This window comes from Oncorhynchus clarkii, chromosome 1 (assembly GCF_045791955.1).
Source record: "Oncorhynchus clarkii lewisi isolate Uvic-CL-2024 chromosome 1, UVic_Ocla_1.0, whole genome shotgun sequence".
In the NCBI taxonomy this organism is placed as follows: domain Eukaryota; kingdom Metazoa; phylum Chordata; class Actinopteri; order Salmoniformes; family Salmonidae; genus Oncorhynchus; species Oncorhynchus clarkii.
The window spans coordinates 32,801,754-32,821,301 of NC_092147.1; the positions used below are offsets into that span (position 1 = coordinate 32,801,754).

Below are 19,548 nucleotides of genomic sequence, written 5' to 3' on the forward strand. Positions count from 1 at the left end.
AAAAAATGTTTTTGCTTTGTCATTACGGGCTATTGCATGTAGATTGATGAGGGATATATTTTTTTTAAATCAATTTTAGAATAAGGCTGTAACGCAACATAATGTGGAGAAAGTGAAGGGGTCTGAATACTTTCCGAATGCACTCAAATCCATCGTATCATATTATTAACACCACAGACTAGGCCAAAGTCACTGTACAATCACCCTGTCATCAGAAAACACACATAACATGAATGAAAAATCTTAGTGAACTTCACACGAAAAAAAATGTGGTTCTCTTTCTTTTTTTTTCTTCAAACTGATGATAATCCAATGAAAAACAGATTCCAGCACTATCCACAGTATAGACTCCATGTGCAGTCTTAAGGCGCTGTGGTTATCCCTGATTGAAGGCTAATGCCTACTGTGGCTTTGGTCCTCTCTACAGTAGAGCCACACTAACAGACCTCTAGGCTATTCCATATGGTCATCGACACTACTGTACATTCAAATACATCTGAGACATAGGACCATGATCAACCAAAACTGGTATAAAGAGTTCCAGGGTACGTAAAGTAGTTCACAGTATTCACAGTTCTACATGCGCTACATACCTTATACAGCCTGATGGCTCTGTGCCATCACCCAGGTACATGTGACCATTGAACGTTAGTCCCTAGTCCCTGTAGATTATGTCATAACATCAATCAAGTCAGAGGTGACTTTATGGTCCCTCAAAAGCATCTTACACAACACAGAGAAAGAGAGAGATAGTGGGTGGGAGGAGAAGAGAGGAGTCAGCGGTCCTATGTATAGCCAAAAGGTTATGTGATGGTTGAATTGAGTAGTGGTTGTAGGTAGGTCACATAGGTAGGTCACATGTATCTGTTGTGCCTGGTGGCTGCTGGTGGGGGTACGCTGGGAGCTGCTCGTGTGCTTCTTCTCGCTCCTCCCTCAGTATAGCCGCTTCTCATAACTACAGGAGGACAACACACAGACAACAATCAGGAATGCAAGTCAAGTCTCATTGAAACTCATATTAGACTAGATATACTAGATTGAGGGTTTTATCAAGTTGTTAGGGCTTTAAAAAGTCCTTATCGGTACTTCTAACTCTGAGTCTTCCTGAAAACAAAAAGATAACAAAGAGAAAATTGCAGTAGGAAAGGTTGTGAGCACAGGGAGAATGTACTTACATGGCACAAAATAATATCTATGATGAGAGCATGAGTAAGAGAAAGAGACAAGACATTTTGACTTAACTTCCTTCAGTACTACTGTTATACTCAGGGGTAGGCTATTACAGTGCATTGGGAAAGTATTCAGACCCTGACTTTTTCCACATTACAGCCTTACTCTAAAATTGATTAAATTCTACAATCTACACACAATACCCCATAATGACAAAGCAAAAACAGATTTTTAGACATTTTTAAAATGTATTAAATTATTTTTTTAAAAAACGGAAATATCACATTTACATAAGTATTCAGATGCTTTACTCAGTACTTTGTCGAAACACCTTTGGCAGCGATTACAGCCTCGAGTCTTCTTGGGAATGACGCTACAAGCGTGGCACACCTGTATTTGGGGAGTTTCTCCCATTCTTCTCTACAGATCCTCTCAACCTCCATCAGGTTGGATGTCGAGCGTCGCTGCACAGTTATTTCCAGGTCTCTCCAGAGATGGCTCTGGCTGGGCCACTCAAGGACACTCGTGCTTTGTCTTGGCTGTGTGCTTAGGGTTGTTGTCCTATTGAAAGGTGCACCTTCACCCTAGTCTTAGGTCCTTAGCGCTCTGGAACAGATTTTCATCAAGCATCTCTCTACTTTGCTCTGTTCCATCTTTCCCTCGATCCTGACTAGTTTCCCAGTCCCTGCCACTGAAGAAAAAAAAAACACAGCATGATGCTGCCACCACCATGCTTCACCGTAGGGATGGTGCCAGGTTTCCTCCAGACGTGACGCTTGGCATTCAGGCCAAAGAGTTTAATCTTGGTTTCATCAGTCCAGAGAATCTTGTTTATCATGGTCCGAGAGTCTTTAGGTGCTTTTTGGCAAACTCCAAGTGGGCTGTCATGTGCCGTTTACTGAGGTGTGGCTTCTGTCTGGCCACTCTATCATAAAGGTGGTGGAGTGCTGCAGAGATGGAGACATTTCCAGAAGGACAACCATCTCCACAGAGGAACTCTGGAGCTCTGTCAGAGTGACCATCAGGTTTTTGGTCACCTCCCTGACCAAGGCCCTTCTCCCCCAATTGTTCAGTTCGACCGGGCAGACAGCTCTAGGAAGAGTCTTGGTGGTTCCAAAATTCTTCCATTTAAGAATGATGGAGGCGACTGTGTTCTTGTGGACCATCAATCCTGCAGACAATTTTTGGTACCCTTCACCAGATCTGTGCCTCGACATAATCCTGTCTCAGAGCTCTACGGACAATTGCTTCGACCTCATGGCTTGGTTTTTGCTCTGACATGCACTGTCAACTGTGGGACCTTATATAGACAGGTGTTTGCATTTCCAAATCATCTCCAATCAATTGAATTTACCACAGGTGGACTACAATCAAGTTGTAGAAACATCTCAACGATCAATGGAAACAGGATGCACCTGAGCTCAATTTCAAGTCTCATAGCAAAGGGTCTGAATACTTATTTACATAAGTTATCTGTTTTACATTTTTAATACATTTGCAAAAATGTCTAAAAACCTGTTTTCAATTTGTCATTATGGGGTATTTTGTGTAGATTGATGAGGAACATTTTTTATTTAATAAATTTTAGTATAAGGCTGTAATGTGATACAATTTGGAAACCGGGAAGGGGTTCGAATACTTTCCAAATGCACTGTATATCCGCAAATGGCCAGTGTGGGTGCAGGATTAGGCCCCAGTTAAAGCGGTTACAATTCTAGCACAATAAATTAACCAATCATAGTCAAAACGTAATTACTTGCATCTGCTGTTACTGCTTTGGCTGGAGCGAAAGCCTGCACCCACAATGGACCTCGTATGGTAAGACTGCCAATCCCCGGTTTAAGTAGCAACTCCTAAACAACATGTAGTCAAGGAGATACGGACGCCACTGGTGAGAACAAACACACACACACACTACCACCCAGAGCAAAGTTAAAGGACACGTCGGACACCGGCACAGAACATGAGACAAAAGGACAGGTTAGTCGATCACAGAGGAGAGGAGCACAAGATCTATAAGGAATTCCAGAGGAAAGGATGTGTAAGCGATACCAGACTTACGAGTGCAGCCCGTGTACTCCCCCCTCAACCTGAGCTGACATGGTCCTCTTCTCAAACTTCAGCTCCCCAGAGTACATCATGGACCTGGAATAACATACAACAATACATCACAAAAAAATGGAACAGAGACACACAGATCATATCAAAGAAGTGGAATACAATAACACAGTCTAACATCTGTTCATAGACAAACCGCAGTATGCAGAGGCTCTTGGCTCCGATGTCTTGGCAGCCATGTTGTATGCCAGCAATGAGATAGGGGGCAAATTTATGGATGGAGCCTTTATCCTGGACCGAACCTGACACACCCTGAGCCACCTTCACCTTGTCCCCCTCACTGTCGAGACACACACACACACATCCCCCTCACTGTGGAGTTACACACATCTCTCTCCTTAGCCCTATTACTGAAAATAAACAAAACAATCTGTCTCCCTCTCTCGACCTGAAGTAGCGTTTCTGGCTGCTGCTGTTCTTCTCCATGGCGTCAAGGGAGCCCATCCCGCGATACTTCTTTAGTCGCACGCCGTCCGAGAAGAAATACTCCCCCGGGGCCTCCGTGGTAGCCGCGAGCAATGACCCCATCATCACTGAGGACACAGAGGTCAGGTGTCAGAAGTGAAAGGAGGTAAAAGTCTGACGATCAATAGTAGCCTATGATGTGGATTTTCCTGTTTATGAAAAAAGGTTAAATGTGCTGGGTGGGTTCAACACACACACACACACACACACACACACACACACACACACACACACACACACACACACACACACACACACACACACACACACACACACACACACACACACCTGTGGATGCCCCGAGAGCGAGAGCTTTGACCACGTGTCCAACGGTCTGGATGCCTCCGTCTGCGATGACAGGCACACCGAAACGCCTGGCATACTCTGCCACCTTGTACACTGATGTACCCTGGGGACGCCCACATGCCATCACTGGCACACAGCACAAAGCAACATGTCAGCAATTCACAAATAGTTTGTATTTTTAACTATACAGTCAAACTTCTCTCCTCCCTCCCTCTCCTTCTCCCTCCCCATTTGCTATTCTGCTCTGTCTCTCCGTACCTTCCTGGGTGATGCAGATGGAGCCACAGCCCATCCCCACCCTCAGAGCATCCACACCCGCATCTATCAGATTCTTAGCCTGTGCTGCAGTCACCACTACAGAGAATGAAAATAGAGGATGGGGAGAAAGAGAGAGAGAGACAGAGAGTGAAAATGCAAGAGAGATTAACGTGAGAGGCATTGCTAGAGAAGACTCACCGTTTCCTCCCACCACCTGTAGTTCAGGGTATTTCTGTTTGATGTAGTTGATCATGTTGATCTGATAGACAGAGTTCCCCTGGGAGGAGTCCTACATGGTAAACAGACATGGGTTAGAGAGGAGTGGAATGCAAAAATACAATATAATAACCCAACTCCTTCCCAAGACACACCAGCACCACCATGTCGACACCAGCCTGCATCAGCAGGTCCAGTCTGTACTTGTCCTCCTCTCTGGTTCCAATGGCAGCTCCACACAACAGCTGCTTCCTGGAGTCTTTAGAGGCCAGAGGGTAGTCTCTGTTCTTCTTCAGGTCTGTCCTCGCTATGATGGCCACCAGCTCGTCAATGTCATTCACTATGGGCAGCTTACCTAAGAGAGACAGAGGACACAAAAGGAGAACTTCTCTAAAAATTATTTAATTTACCAAACAGAGATAGATATTTGATCATGTCCTGTCTGAGTAAAGAGTCTCTACAGAACATTGTGTTACTACCATATGGTACCTTTCTTGCTGCGCTGCAGGATATCGTTGGCTTCTTTCAGTGTTACACCAGCTGGTGCAACCACTAAATCTTCGCTCTTTGTCATGGCCTGCAAGAATCAATCATACATTTAAACCTCACAGGAATAGTTTTCAATACGACAAGTCACCCAGTTAACAATATATGTGTTGACAATTGTAATGACTGTATGTCCAAACAAACATGTCATTCAAACATGTCAAGCACAAACACACACCTCTTCCAGGGGTTTGTCATGGTCTTTCTCAGAAAGGAAGTCGATGTCTCTGGAGGTGACGATACCCACCAGCTTGCTTCCCATCTTTCCCGTCTCTGTGACGGGGATGCCAGAGAAGCCGTGGCGGACCTTGGCTTCGAACACGTCTCCCACCGTGTGGTGAGGACTCATTACCACCGGGTCTGTGATGAAACCCTGCTCAAATTTCTGACCACAAATAAATAATGTAAGAAACATTATTCAGCAAATGTACCAAGAGGTTTGAGTGTATTCACATACTGTTACATTGTCGCAATGTAATTTGACATGAGACGTTATACTGTTGATGTAGTGGTATATCAATATATTTGGAAATCAATATATATCTGAAGGTTGTACAACCGCTAGCCTCCATCTTACCTTGACCAAGCGGACCTCGTTGGCTTGGAACTCTGGAGTACAGTTATGGTGCATGATCCCGATCCCGCCCATGAGCTACGACACACAGTGAACTGACCAATCAGGGTTAGCCAAACAAGATGTTTGCCCAATGAGACTTCAATATACCAGAGTCCAGGTATTATCACACATTTTTGGGGGGCGCAATACATAAAAACCCACAACCAAAAATACCACTAGTATATGAAGTGTTGTGACAGATTTGTGGCCTTGTCTTATTGGTGTTGGCTGGGTGAGAAGGTGAGGAGTAGCTCTATACTCACAGCCATAGCGATGGCCATGGAGGACTCAGTGACTGTATCCATAGGAGACGAGATTAGAGGAGTCTTCAGGGTGATCTTCCTGGTCAGAGCTGAAGTCAGGTCCTGGGAACAGGAAGTAGACAACGTCACACTAATATCACATTACAGGGATGGAAAAAAACGTAACTACAAAAATAATAGCACCCTGTCAACCAAATATCTGTGACTGAGGCAAGACCAATCAGAACATGCAATACCTCATTGCCATTAGGTGGCACCATGGACATGAGCTGTCCCTGTTAAATCCTGATTATACAGTCAAATACCACAGGGGATATACCCTTCTGGCAGTAAAGAACAAACAAGCTAAAAACACCAGCACCTGTAGCCTACTAAAGCAATTACACAGGACATGAATCTGACTCGCAGCCATGAGGGACTGGTGTTGTGGTTCTCATCAGTGTTGTTCAAATCAAATTCTATTGGTCGAGAACACACATTTTGCAGATGTTATTGCAAGTGTAGAGAAAATTCTTATGTTCCTAGCTCCAACAGAGCAGTACAAAACAATACACGCAAATCCCCCCCAAAATAAATAAAGGATTTAAGAAATATAGAAATATTAGAACGAGCAATGTCAGAGTCCGGAATGTAAGTATATACGCATATGATGGTGTGTAAAAACAGTATGGACAGTATATGAACAGAAAAGGTGTGTACAGCAGTAGTTATATAGATCAAGCCTTCATTGGAATACAGTATATACATGTGAAGTGGGTAAAACAGTATGTAAATCTTATTAAAAGGTGACTGGGCAAAGGCCAGCTAGTGGTGACTACTTAACAGTGTCCTGGAGATAGAAACTGTTTTTCAGTCTTTCTGTCCCAGCTTTGATGCACATGTACCGTCTCTGCCTTCTAGATGGTAGAGGGGTGAACATGCCGTGGCTCTGGTGGCTAAGGTACTTGATGATCTTCTTGGCCTTCCTGTGACACTGGGTGCTGTAGATGTCCTAAAGCAGTGGTTCCCAAACTTTTTATAGTCCCGTACCCCTTCAAACATTCAACCTCCAGCTGCGTACCCCCTCTAGCACCAGGACCAGTGCACTCTCAAATGTTGTTTTTTGCCATAATTGTAAGCCTGCCACACACACACACTACACATTTATTAAATATGAGAATGAGTTTGTCACAAACCGGCTCGTGGGAAGTGACAAAGAGCTCTTATAGGACCATGGCACAAATAATAATAATCAATAATTTTGCTCTTTATTTAGCCATCTTACATATAAAACTTTATTTGTTCATCGAAAATTGTGAATAACTCATCACAGGTTAACGAGAAGGGTGTACTTGAAAAGATGCACATAACTCTGCAATGTTGGGTTGTATTGGAAAGTGTCTCTGTCTTATATCATTTTCCACAGTCTGTGCCTGTATTTAGTTTTTCATGCTAGTGAGGGCCGAGAATCCACTCTCACATAGGTATGTGGTTGCAAAGGGCATCAGTATCTTAACAGCGCGATTTGCCAAGGCAGGATACTCTGAGCGCAGCCCAATCCAGAAATCTGGCAGTTGCTTCTGACTAAATTAAATTTTCACAGAACCGCTTGTTGCAATTTCAATGAGGCTCGCATTCAGATATCGGTAAGTGGACTGGAGGCAGAGCATGAAAGGTATAACAAATCCAGTTGTTTCTGTCATCCATTTAGGGAAAGTACCTGCGTAATTGCGCACCAAACTCACTCTGGTGCTTCGCTATATCATATGACATTGTCTGTAAGCTTGAGTTCATTTGCACACAAAAAAATCATACAATGATGGAAAGACATGTGTGTTGTCATTGTTAATACAGACAGAGAACAGCTCCAACTTCTTAATCATTGCACATTGAGTAGCATATTGAATATAGTTGCGGAGAGTCCCTGTAATCCTAGATTCAGATAATTCATTTGAGAAAAAACATCACCCAGATGGCCAGTTGTGTGAGAAACTTGTTATCATGCATGGGGTCAGACGAGTGAAAATTATGGTCAGTAAAGAACTTGAAGCTCATTTCTCAATAAAAATAAAAAAAACTTGTCAATACTTTGCCCCTTGATAACCAGCGCACTTCTGTATGTTGTAAAAGCGTTACATGATCGCTGCCCATATCATTGCATAGTGCAGAAAATATATGAGAGTTCAGGGGCCTTGCTTTAATTAACAAAGTTAACCATTTTCACTGTAGTGTCCAAAACATCTTTCAAGCTGTCAGGCATTCCTTTGGCAGCAAGAGCCTCTCGGTGGATGCTGCAGTGGCGTCGAGAGCAACTGCTTGCATGCTCGTTACCACTCCACTATGTCTCCCTGTCATGGCTTTTGCGCCATCAGTACAGATACCAACACATCTTGACTACCAAAGTACAATTAATGTCACAAAGCTGTCCAGTACTTAAAAAATATCCTCTTAATTGACCCCCCATAAATGTCTTCCTTAATTGACCCCCCCATAAATGTAACGAACATATACCAGGAGCTGTGCCAGGCCCGCCACGTCTGTTGACTCATCCAGCTGTAATGCATAGATTTCACTGACTTGTATGCAAAGCAGTAATTGTTTTTCAAAACATCTCCTGCCATGCCACTGATGCGTTATGAAACAGTGTTGTTTGATGAAGGAATTGTCTGTATAGTTTTTTTGGCCTTTCCCCCAGCATTGTCCCAGCCATATCCGCGTCAGCAGGAAGAATTAAGTCCTCCACAGTAGTATGGGGCTTGCCTGTCCTAGCCACTCGGTAGCTCACCATATAAAATGCTTCTAGCCCTTTCTTATTAATGGTATCTGTTGCTTTTATTCATGTCTTACTACTCAAATTCTTAATTCTCACTTAATTCTCGCCTTACTTTTTTTAACCATTGATACATTTTTGAGCAAACGGAATGAGCAGCAGCTACGTTTGGCTACATATGAACCGTTAGTGGAATCCCCATGAGAGAGTAACGGTTAATGTGATTGGATGTTAATTATTTGACTAGGCTACCTGTATTTGGCATTGTCTTTGTTATTTCGCTGAACACTAGATGGTTTCATTTTATTTTTGGCAGTGAAACGAGGCTACTCAGGTGAGAAAAAAAAACAACTTTAAAAAATTTGAATCACCCCGACGGCATTGTGCATACCCCTGGGGAATACCTGTCCTAGAGGGCAGGCAGTGTACCCCCGGTGTACCGTTGGACTGACCGCATCACTGTCTGGAGAGCCATGCGGTTGCGGACGATGCAGTTGCCGTACCACACGGTGATACAGTCTGACAGGATGCTCTCAGTGGTGCATCTAGAAGTTTGTGAGGGTCTTAGAGGCCAATACTAATTTCTTCAGCTTCCTGAGGTTGAAAAGGCACTGTTGCACCTTTTCACCACACTGTTAGTGTGGATGGATCATTTCAGGTTGTCAGTTGTGTGCACGCCAAGGAACTTCAATCTTTTCACCCTTTCCACTGCGGCCCTGTCGATGTGGATGGGGGCGTGCTCCCTCTGTGGTCTCCTGAAATCCAAGATCAGTTCGTTAATTTTGTTGAAGTTGAGGGAGAGGTTATTTCCTGGCACCACTCCACCAGGGTCCTCACCTCCTCCCTGTAGGCTGTAATCAGGATACTACTGTTGTGTCGTCTGCAAACTTGATGACTGAGTTGGAGATGGCCGTGGCCACGCGGTCATGGGTAGACAGGGAGTAGAGGAGGGGGCTGAGCACCCACTCTTTTGGGGCCCTCGTGTTGAGGATCTGTGTAGCGGACGTGTTGTTGCCTACCATCACCACTCGGGGTCGGCCTGTCAGGAAGTCCAGGACCCAGTTGCACATGGTGGGGTTTCTGACCCAGGGCCCCGAGCTTAATGATGAGCTAAAAGGGCCCTATGGTGTTGAAGGCTGAGCTGTAGTCAATGAGAAGCATTCTTACATAGGTATTCCTCTTGTCCTGATTGGGAAGGGCAGTGTGAAGTGCGATGGTGATTGCGTCATCAGTGGATCTGTTGAGGCAGTATGCAGAAACAATTTGGACATCTTGAAGCAAGTGGGGACAACAGACTGGGATAGGGAGAGATTGAATAGGTCCGTAAACACTCCAGCCAGCTGATCTGCACATGCTCTAAGGTCACGACTAGTGATGCTGTCTGGGCAGGCAGCCTTGTGAGGGTTAACACACTTAAATGTCTAAATCACGTCGGCCACGGAGAACGAGAGCTTACAGTCCTCGTGAGCGACGGCACTGTGCTATCCTTGATTGTGTTTAACCTGTCCGGGAGCAAGGCGTCGGGGTCCGCGACGTGGCTTGTTTTCCCTTTATAATCCGTGATTGTCTGGAGTCTCTACAAAATAGAATTTCAACTCTACTTAACCTCTGTACTGACATTTTGTCTGTTTGATTTCCTTACTGAGGGAATAGCTGGAATGTTTGTACTCGTCCATGTTCCCAGTTACCTTAACGTGGTAAAATGTGTTGGTTCGCTCTTTCAGTTTTGCACGGATGCTGCCATCTATCCACGGTGTGTGTGTGTGTGTGTTTTGCCCTGGGCATGTTTGCACAGGCACAGAACCGGAGAATCCCTTTGAGATCTCAAGTGTGTGTGTGTGTGTGTGTGTGTGTACACGTTATTCAACTGAGAGAAACACTCAGCAACCTCCAGTCCTCAGAGAGACAGAAGACCACATGAGAGAAGTTGCTGCACGCACACGACTTCTATGTACGTCTGGTTATTATATCATATGTATTTGTATGTTCCAGACAACAGCAATGGAGTTGACTAAAGCTGTATCACGGCTATAATATTGTATATGTAGCTTTGTTGTTATTAGCAATGAAAAGGTCAAACAAACTCACCACGTCATCAGAGTTAAAGTCTATGAAACCAGGAAGAATCAGGAAATCACTGTAGAAAGAGAGGGAGGGGAGAGAGAGAAAACATTGTACGGTCAGACACAAGTCCTTTTGCCAAACAGTGAGAAAACTGATTGGTGAAATCTCCCCACTCCTTGCCTCCCATCACCAGTCCTCTGTCTGAACCCTAACCCCTGGCCAGCACAGCATCACATTCCTACACCCTTAACCACTCTGCATATCACACAAACACCCTCACACAGTGTGTATTGGAGATAAAGCCTCTTTATAATACTCCCACTGTACTGGATGTGACGATTTGATTGTCTCTCTGTGTAAACCTCCATTAGGGCTGATAACACTATTGTGCTCATTCTAATTTTAAAGTAAGGATGCATAATGATCCTTATTCTACTGGTCTGGTCTCACCATATCATCTCAGCAGTCAGTGAGTGTTTGTTTTTACTCTCGGGGCAGCAACATGATGTCTGGCTCTGAAGTTTGCCAAATTATATGACCACAACAGTCAACCTGGCGGCAGGGTCTTATACATGCGTTTCAGAGCTCTCTGAGTTATCGGGAACTGTGAGCACATCTGTTATACTTCTGTAGTTGCCACATAAGTAAACAATTCAGCAATCAGCAACATGGACAGCACAGCGAGCAGCACTCACCAGCAACGCGGTTTCAGCACCGCTGTCATAGATAGCGCTACGCACCTGTCGAGGGTGTGGCTACAGGCTGAAGGCCTCTTCATTGACTCCCTCTTTCATAACTTTAAATTGCACAATTATAGCAATTTCAATCAATATCATTGGAAATGCTGCTCTCTAATTCTGGTAGAATGTATACAAAATATTACTTGTATGTGAGTCCGTCCCCGATAGAGAAGAGCTGCTGAGCCGTGAGTCCATCTTCAGGCACGTACCCTGTCCCTCCACTGATCAGATAGTCAGCCATGCTGAAACACACACACACACACACTTATATTCTTTCCTCTCTCCCAATAACTGTCCATAGGCATAACCCTGTTGACCATAATGGAGGCGAAGAGCTTCTAGAATCTAGACTCTAATGCAGGATTTGTAGTTTTCACCCTGCAGATTAAACATGGACATATTTAATGATGTAATCCCCCATAATACCGTATCTCCATGTTTCATCTTCATGACTGTTTGTGAAAATTCAAAGAGCGCCTGGGTAAAATACATGATCTTAAGTAAACTACATTTTTGTTGTTGTTGTTGCTCAACAGTTTATCCACCTTTGCGTAAAAATGCATTGAAAGTATAGGGAGAGTTACTTTTTTCACTGCGACAAGCGGTCAGAGTTTACCCACCTATTTTTCTTTTAACCACATCACTGATGTGGAGAGCTGGCTGTATCCTACCGTTTCTTGTTTTTACGTGATACAAGGGAATACACTGAATGTAGTGGTCTTTCTTCGGCACCTTATGATTATGGATGGATGTAGGACAACATCACAAGTTTACCTTCAGTGTGGTTGTTTACCTCTTGATTACATAAATACGTTGGCTCTGTAGTCTGGATGTGTTGGCCAACCTACAGACTCTATAACCCTGTCAATGGAAACTCAGTCTGTGTGATGGTCATGCAGCAGGTAAGAAGCTTTAGTTACATCACTGTCTCCTGGGTAGCAGCTAACTGGGATTTATAAAGCTCACTGACCACCTCAATGAAAAAACCTTGACTGGCAGATTCATAGTTTGGCAGTTACTGTAGTTCATGTGGATGAAAGCCATTAATTCACTAGACTAGTGGCTTCTGGGACCCTGTAAGGGCTTCGTTCCTGATTGTTAGGGCAATTGGAGGTTAGCTGATTATGACTGGCACAGTATAGCGGTTTTGTTTCTCATCTGGGTGTGTGTGTCTGACTCACCTCTCAGGTTCATATCCGGCTTGGATGCGTGTGGCGCTGTATCTCTGCGCGGCCGTCTCGTGGCCGTGAGGGTTGGTGTGTGTGTAGGCTCCATGGGTGTTGGCGTTGGAGTGTGTGTGTTCTCCTTCGAGGGGCAAGAGACGCGGCCTAGCGGGCTCAGTATCACCAACGATACAGCGGTAGTCGATCTGGTAGGTGTCACGCTCACCTTCACCAAACCGGTCGTAGCCTTGACCCTCCATCCCAGAGAAATACAGAGGAAACTGAAGCCTCTCGCACACTTAAGGCCACACTTACGTCTCAAATGCACATTCAATGCCTGACAACTACAATGAGTCACACACCTGACATGTCACACACACATCTGCACATCAAATGCCACAAGAAAAGTCTTCCCCAGTGTGTGTTCTTTCTCTAACACACAGCTGACACAGAGTGGTCTGTGTCACACTCGTTATAAGAAATACACAGACACACACTCTCACTGCTGTGTCTTATCTCTTATGACGATATCAGTAAGACAAATTGAAATCATCCGGTCTCTGTCTTTAGGGTATTCTCCTATCTTCTAGCTTCTCTGCAGATACAGTGCATGGGAGTTGAGGCCTGAGATATAATGACAGTTCCCTCTCTCTCTTAGTCAGACAGAAGAAGGGTGGGTCACGTTGCAGGCTCAGAAGGCCTTTGAGGAGGAGGCGGTTTTAGAGAGCCGAGCTGGAGCTGAAGTCCCAGGTCCTGGGTGAGGCTGAGTGAGTGTCACCTAGATGTCCCCTGGATGTTCCCCGGCCTCAGGCAGTGAGGTGAGCCCCAACAAGGAGCGAGGAGAGGATGCTGTGAGGGTAGAGCACCCCCCCTGAGTCCTGGAGAGTCCTGGAGAGCCCTGGGAGCTGAGCTAGCAGAAGTGTGAGAGACAGAGAGCAGTTTGTTTCTGAGACTACCAGACTCTTTTTCCTCCACTCTCCTCTCTTGTCTTAGCTCTGTTTGTGACTGTAGCAGACGTCAGTCCTACAAAGAGGATTGGAGGAATTAAAGCAGGAGGGGGCAACTAGGTGGAGTGGAGGGAGGAGAGAGGGAGTGAGAGTGGAGTGATAGAGGGGGCGGAGGGAACGGTTGGGGGTGGCGAGATGACACACTTTCCCTTCCCAGTATCGCCATGGTGAGGGGAGTGTGTGTTACCAGTCTCTGACAGCTTTGTGTAGGCAGGTTAGCTAAACTAAACTCTGTGCTGCTCTGAACCCATTGACTGAGCGGAGGGTGACTGGGTTGCTAGGGACGCTCTCAGGAACATCATCTGCAGATGACTGCTTGTGACAATTACTGAGGGATTGGACCTAAAAAGCCTCTTCAATACTCACTTACAGTCTCGCTCTCTCTTGTATACTCTCTTTCTGTATGCCCTTTAGGGGAAAGTGGGGTAAATTGAGCCAAAAGGGTAAATTTAGGAAACCATAAACAAAATTAATCATTTGACCAAATATTTAGGAAGAGGTCATCATTTCCTCAGTCTCTATTAGCTTCAATATGAGGCCCTAAACCTAGCATGAAACTGCATCCTTATAACTGTTTGGGCTAATATAGTCCAAGTGTTTGCCTTTGGGTAAGTTGGGCCAATGGCAAATTGAGCAAATTGAAGTGTTTTCTTCCCAGGGGTAACACAAGGCATTATGGCTGGGATATGAGGTAACATCAGGGCCTGGCCTATGTTAAAAGTGTTGTTGTTTTTTTTAAAGGTGTTTTGTTAGGTGTTAAACCTGTCACACCGGTGTTAAAAGATGCTTAAAATTATTAAAAGACAAAAAAATGATAGTGTTTGGGAAATAAAGACAGACATGGTTTTAAAAAGGTAGTGGTAATATTTCATTCAGTACAGAACTGTGTAGGCGGCTTAACTTACCCTGTAGTTCTTGAAAACCCTATGCGGCATTCTGCTTTCTCACTACAGGTCTCAGCTGTTAGCGTCGCCCACGACTGCCTCATGTGAACTACAATCCCGACGCTGTGTTTTAACGTTTAGAAACATAAATAATCATCGCTTGCGATGCAGCTTTTGAAACATATCTTTCATCCGGAGAAATAATCATTCAAATAAAAAAGATACCCTTACAGTAGCAGTTTTTGCACAGACCCATTCAACTATGGGTGCCTCCATCTAAGGAAACTACACTTCCCAAGTTACGCTTACACACAGGTGTTCAGAGCAAGCTAGTTAAGTAATTAGCACAGGTGGTCGTCTGTTTTCCATAAACAAGCACTGTAAGCATGGAGATATGGCTGTTTTGAAACACTAACCCTATCAAGGTGTGTATCAATTTAACCTTATTTTCTTTAATGCTGATATGTAAGATAAGGTGCTTCCAAAACTGCACTGCAAGCGATACATGTTAATATTCATACAGAGCATCAGGGATCTCAACAAAACTCCCCCCTATAGTAGATGTCTTCATCCAATGACTAACATTGTATGTCTAGTAGATCCCCACAGTGGAGGTATGATAATACCCATAAAACCTAGCAGTCAAACAAGGAAATGGTTCCAATTGTTTTTCCACCATTAATTTTTCCATGGGGAATTTTAGAAACATTAAAAATAAGGGCTGTGTTTCATGTAGGCTTACCCTGGCATGACGTTTTTATAACCATATAAGTCTCTATCGGACAAGGTGACTTTCATCAATATATTTGGCTCTATTCACTCTTAGAATGCTAATTAGCATCAAAGTAGACATCCAAAACTACAAATCCCTGCAAGCTCCTGCAAGTCATTTCTAGCTGACACGTTTGTTAACAGGTATTGTGTCCATATAAACTTGCACAAGAAAGTGCATTTAAAGAAATGTAGCCAATTTATTCACTACTACATTTAGTTAGTTAATACAGAGATTCTTACCTTTGCCTCGATTCGGCAGTCTCGTCCAGATCATCATGGCATTTGTAGCTCTTTGTGATAGCCGCATTAGCAGCTAATTAGTCTTTCATTTTGGGGGGGTAAATACCAGTGAATATATTGATAAAAGTCACCTTGTCCTAGAGAGATTTACACAGTTATCAAAAAGTCACACCAGGGTAGGCCTTCATCCAAAATCCCCTATGGGAAAAACAATTGGAACCATTTTACTGTTTGACCACTAGGTTTTATGGGTATTATGGCTCATACTGTGGTAGTTAGTATGATGGAACTGAGTCACGATAAGGGCTAAACTTACCCTATAGTTGTGCCAAGAGACCACTTTTTTGGGGACAAGCTATGTTTTCAAATCTGTTGTTTACATGGATTTTGATTATTTTCAGGGATACACAACATTGTTAAATATATATAGATATCTTTGTTAGTAAGAATACTATATTTCCCTTGACGGAGTGATGCTGAATGTAAAAATTGGCTTGGCTTACCCCACTATCACCTAATTACGCTACAATATTTGTATGTGACCAATAACATTTTATTTGGTAGCCTGAAGCCTCTCTATTCGAATCAACAACTTTGTATTTTCTATTCCCATTGTCCATATTGAAAAAAATATATGAATATGTTATTCTCTGGATGTATGCCTATCTGTATTCCACATGTCAAAAATGCATGTTTGTTTTACATAAAACATGCCACAAGGCTATTTGTAACTCTAACGTTTCATAACGTTGTGCCTGCTGAACGCGCCCCTAGTGGCGTCTGAGATGATGACGTCAAAAAAGGCGACAGTCACTTTAGTCGTCAAAACGCGACGACAATGGCTACATGTGTGATGCAACGTTGCTTGTCTTCCAACTTTACCTCTGCCTTGCTCTATCGTTTGGCACAGCTACCTCCCTCTGGGCTGGTATCCAGGGCATACTTACTACGGACTTTGTCCACTACCACCCGACTCTCATCAGGTAACGTTACTTGGCTTGTGGACCTCTTAACACACACAGGTGGTTCATAGCAAGAACGCATAGCACGACCGTAACGTAGCTAGTTAAGCGTGTAGCTATAATGTTTTTCGGTTTGTGTCTACGTTTGTGTACTCGAACTAATTTTACTTTTCTCCTGAATTCCGCAGCTCTTAAATTCACAGACAAACACGAATGGATACGAGTAGAGGGAGAGGTAGGAACGGTTGGCATCAGCAAATTTGCTCAGGTGAGTTGTTCTCACGAGCCTATGCTCCCACTGGTTCGTATGAGCTGCATTGGGACCCGTGGTCTTAACTACCCAATGTTAGCGTGTGTTGTGGCACACGGATCATGAAGTGACACATTTGGTTAATTTCTCATTATCTAAATCTGTCATGCAGGAGGCTCTAGGAGATGTGGTGTACTGTGGACTACCAGAGGTTGGCACACAGCTGGCGCAGACTGGTAAGGAGCAATTACTACCATACAGACTTGTGAGGAGGGTAACGCAACCGCTAGTCTTCTAGGGTTATACTAGTCACCCTTCCCCAAGACCTGTTCATGACCTGACCCATCGCTGTCATTTTTTTAGATGAGTTTGGAGCATTGGAGAGTGTGAAGGCAGCTAGTGAGTTGTACTCTCCTCTAACCGGGGAAGTCACAGAGGTCAACACACTCCTTGCAGACAACCCCGGCCTTGTCAACAAGTCCTGCTACAAAGACGGTGAGCATACATACACGCTCTACACCTGCAGACATGCATGCATACTCTAGTCTACACGTGCACACACACAGTGACTATTTTAAGGAAAGAAAGAATATTCAAACAGGGCCGATGTCTAGGCTAACCTCTGACATGTAACCCCTGCTGGGACAGGTTGGCTGATGAAGATGACCATTGCCAACCCTAAGGAGCTAGATGCTCTGATGGATGAGAAGGCTTATGAGAGATACATCCGATCCATAGAGGACTAGCACAGCCTAGCCCCAACCCTTATCACCCCCTCACCTGCCTGTCAATCACTAGTAGAGGAAGTGCACCAGTTGTGCCATGACACTACACCGGGGAACCAACAGAGATGCCAGAGAGACTGCAGAGCTTATCCGTATTGACCTGCCTAGCAACCTATGGAAGAATCTCAAGTATTTTCCTTGATTCCTTGTCTGCTCTCTGCCTCCTTAATAAAACAAATCAGAGGATTTCACTCTGTTTTGAGGAATTGAGGAAAGGGCTTTTTTAAGATTCATCCTCAATCTCTCCTCGGCGCTCAAGGCCTGCCCCGAGAACATGGTATGAGGAACTTAAGATTGTGAATACTACTCGGAAAAATAGTCCTCAATTTCACTCTATCAAATACAGCTGTATTACAGCTGGATCAGTCCGTGTGCTAGGGGAGTAGAGGGAAGGGACTAACAATAAAGCACTTTGGATCTAGTGCAGGCTGGTTTCTACTGTGTTGCGCCTCTGCATGTACTGGCACTATCGAGAGAGACTTAAAATAAAACGTACACGTGTGTTTACTTTGAATGTATTAGTATTGTATCTTTTCAACTTTACCTCCCTTCAGCCTCCATTACAGAATGTTATTATAAATAGCTTTGGTAAATGACTCATTTAAGTAAATTAGTGTAAACAGCAGTTTGTTCCTGTTACAGCATAACCCATAATGCAGCATGATTGCATGACCTGGAACATGCACCCATTTTGAAACAGTTTTGTAACTACCAAGGTAGTGTGCATGCTTTGCTCCTCTGACTATACAATATCCGATTCAAGGGGGGACTGGCAGATATCAAAACTCTTCTGAGGTAGGATACACTTGTGCTTCCTCACCAACAGCCGGCTAGGAGGCGGGAAGGACAGTCTTCCAACTGACTTTTTCCCCAAACGTGAAAAGGCCACTAAACTGATAAGATGTCAATTTGTTAGTAGGTGAATGGAAGTGTCCTCCCCTCCTCTATAGTCACCTTTCATCCTCCCTAAGTTAGTGCATAAAACGGCTTTCGCAAACTCTACCAACCCTGATGTCCTAGCCGTGTCTGAATCCTGGCTCAGGAAGGCCACCAAAAATTCTGAAATTTCCACCCCCAACTACAACATTTTCTGCCAAAGGGGGTGGAGTTGCAATCTACTGCAGAGCGAGACTGCAGAGTTCTATCATGCTATCCAGGTCTGTGCCCAAGCAGTTCGAGCTTCTACTTTTAAAAATCTACCTTTCCAGAAATGAGTCTCTCACTGTTGCTGCTTGTTACAGACCCCCCTCAGCCCCCAGCTGTGCCCTGGACACCATATGTGAAGTGATTGCCCCCCATCTATCTTCAGAGTTCGTACTGTTAGGTGACCTAAACTAGGATATGATTAATAAGATGGATGCCATCAATCTCACACAAATTAAGAAAGAAACCTACCAGGTACATCCCTAAATCCGTAAACACGGGCACCCTCATAGGTATTATCCTGACCAACCTGCCCTCTAAATACACCTCTTCTGTCTTCAACCAGGATCTCAGCGATCACTGCCTCATTGCCTGCGTCCGTAATGGGTCCGCGGTTAAAAGACCACCCATCACCGTCAAACGCTCCGTAAAACACTTCTGCGACCAGGCCTTTCTAATCCACCTGGCCCGGGTATCCTGGAAGGATTTTGACCTAATCCCGTCAGGATGCCTGGTGATTCTTTCTTTAAAAGTAGAACTGAAAATAGATATAGCCCTTGGTTCACTCCAGACCTGAGTGACCTTGACCAGCACAAAAACATCCTGTGGCATACTGCATTAGCATCGAATAGCACCCGCGATATGCAACTTTTCAGGGAAGTCAGGAACCAAAATTTTCACCATCAGTTAGGAAAGCTAAGGCTAGCTTTTTCAAACAGAAATGTGCATTCTGTAGCAAACTCCAAAAAGTTCTGGAACACTAAAGTCCATGGAGAATAAGAGCACCTCCCAGCTGCCCACTGCACTGAGGCTAAGAAACACTGTCACC

The 19,548-nt window shown here is 44.3% G+C and overlaps 2 protein-coding genes across 3 annotated transcripts; one reads left to right on the forward strand and one right to left on the reverse strand.

The window, feature by feature from the left end:
- Nucleotides 1-545: 545 nt before the first annotated feature.
- LOC139406346 (inosine-5'-monophosphate dehydrogenase 1b-like) lies at nt 546-13,403 on the reverse strand. 2 transcript variants are annotated; one of them, XM_071148859.1, is made up of 16 exons: nt 12,693-13,403; nt 11,655-11,753; nt 10,796-10,844; nt 5,959-6,060; nt 5,657-5,731; nt 5,258-5,464; nt 5,023-5,110; nt 4,689-4,888; nt 4,516-4,606; nt 4,318-4,413; nt 4,042-4,185; nt 3,677-3,821; nt 3,425-3,568; nt 3,232-3,315; nt 1,176-1,192; nt 546-955 (listed from the first exon to the last, which is right to left on the reverse strand). In XM_071148859.1, exons 1-16 carry the CDS (start codon nt 12,932-12,934, stop codon nt 855-857), a joined length of 1,884 nt encoding a protein of 627 aa, XP_071004960.1. In that variant the 5' UTR covers nt 12,935-13,403; the 3' UTR covers nt 546-854. The 2 variants fall into 2 exon arrangements, with proteins under 2 accessions (XP_071004960.1, XP_071004969.1); XM_071148868.1 differs by lacking the exons at nt 546-955; nt 1,176-1,192 and adding an exon at nt 2,939-3,023.
- Nucleotides 13,404-16,378: 2,975 nt separating this feature from the next.
- On the forward strand, nt 16,379-18,087 carry LOC139406331 (glycine cleavage system H protein, mitochondrial-like). The gene is made up of 5 exons (XM_071148834.1): nt 16,379-16,562; nt 16,730-16,809; nt 16,964-17,027; nt 17,155-17,286; nt 17,440-18,087. Exons 1-5 carry the CDS (start codon nt 16,418-16,420, stop codon nt 17,535-17,537), a joined length of 519 nt encoding a protein of 172 aa, XP_071004935.1. The 5' UTR covers nt 16,379-16,417; the 3' UTR covers nt 17,538-18,087.
- The last annotated feature ends 1,461 nt before the right edge of the window (nt 18,088-19,548 follow it).

Bases quoted from the DNA above. Each gene is read 5' to 3' on its own strand.
- LOC139406346 (XM_071148859.1), bottom strand. From the start codon at position 12,934: ATGGAGGGTCAAGGCTACGACCGGTTTGGTGAAGGTGAGCGTGACACC. The intron at 5,732-5,958 runs GTGAGTATAGAG...TGTGTGTCGTAG, and splicing joins CCATGGCCATCGCTATGGCT to CTCATGGGCGGGATCGGGAT. The intron at 4,607-4,688 runs GTGTGTCTTGGG...TTTACCATGTAG, and splicing joins GTGTCGACATGGTGGTGCTG to GACTCCTCCCAGGGGAACTC.
- LOC139406331 (XM_071148834.1), top strand. From the start codon at position 16,418: ATGGCTACATGTGTGATGCAACGTTGCTTGTCTTCCAACTTTACCTCT. The intron at 16,563-16,729 runs GTAACGTTACTT...TGAATTCCGCAG, and splicing joins TACCACCCGACTCTCATCAG to CTCTTAAATTCACAGACAAA. The intron at 17,028-17,154 runs GTAAGGAGCAAT...TCATTTTTTTAG, and splicing joins CACACAGCTGGCGCAGACTG to ATGAGTTTGGAGCATTGGAG.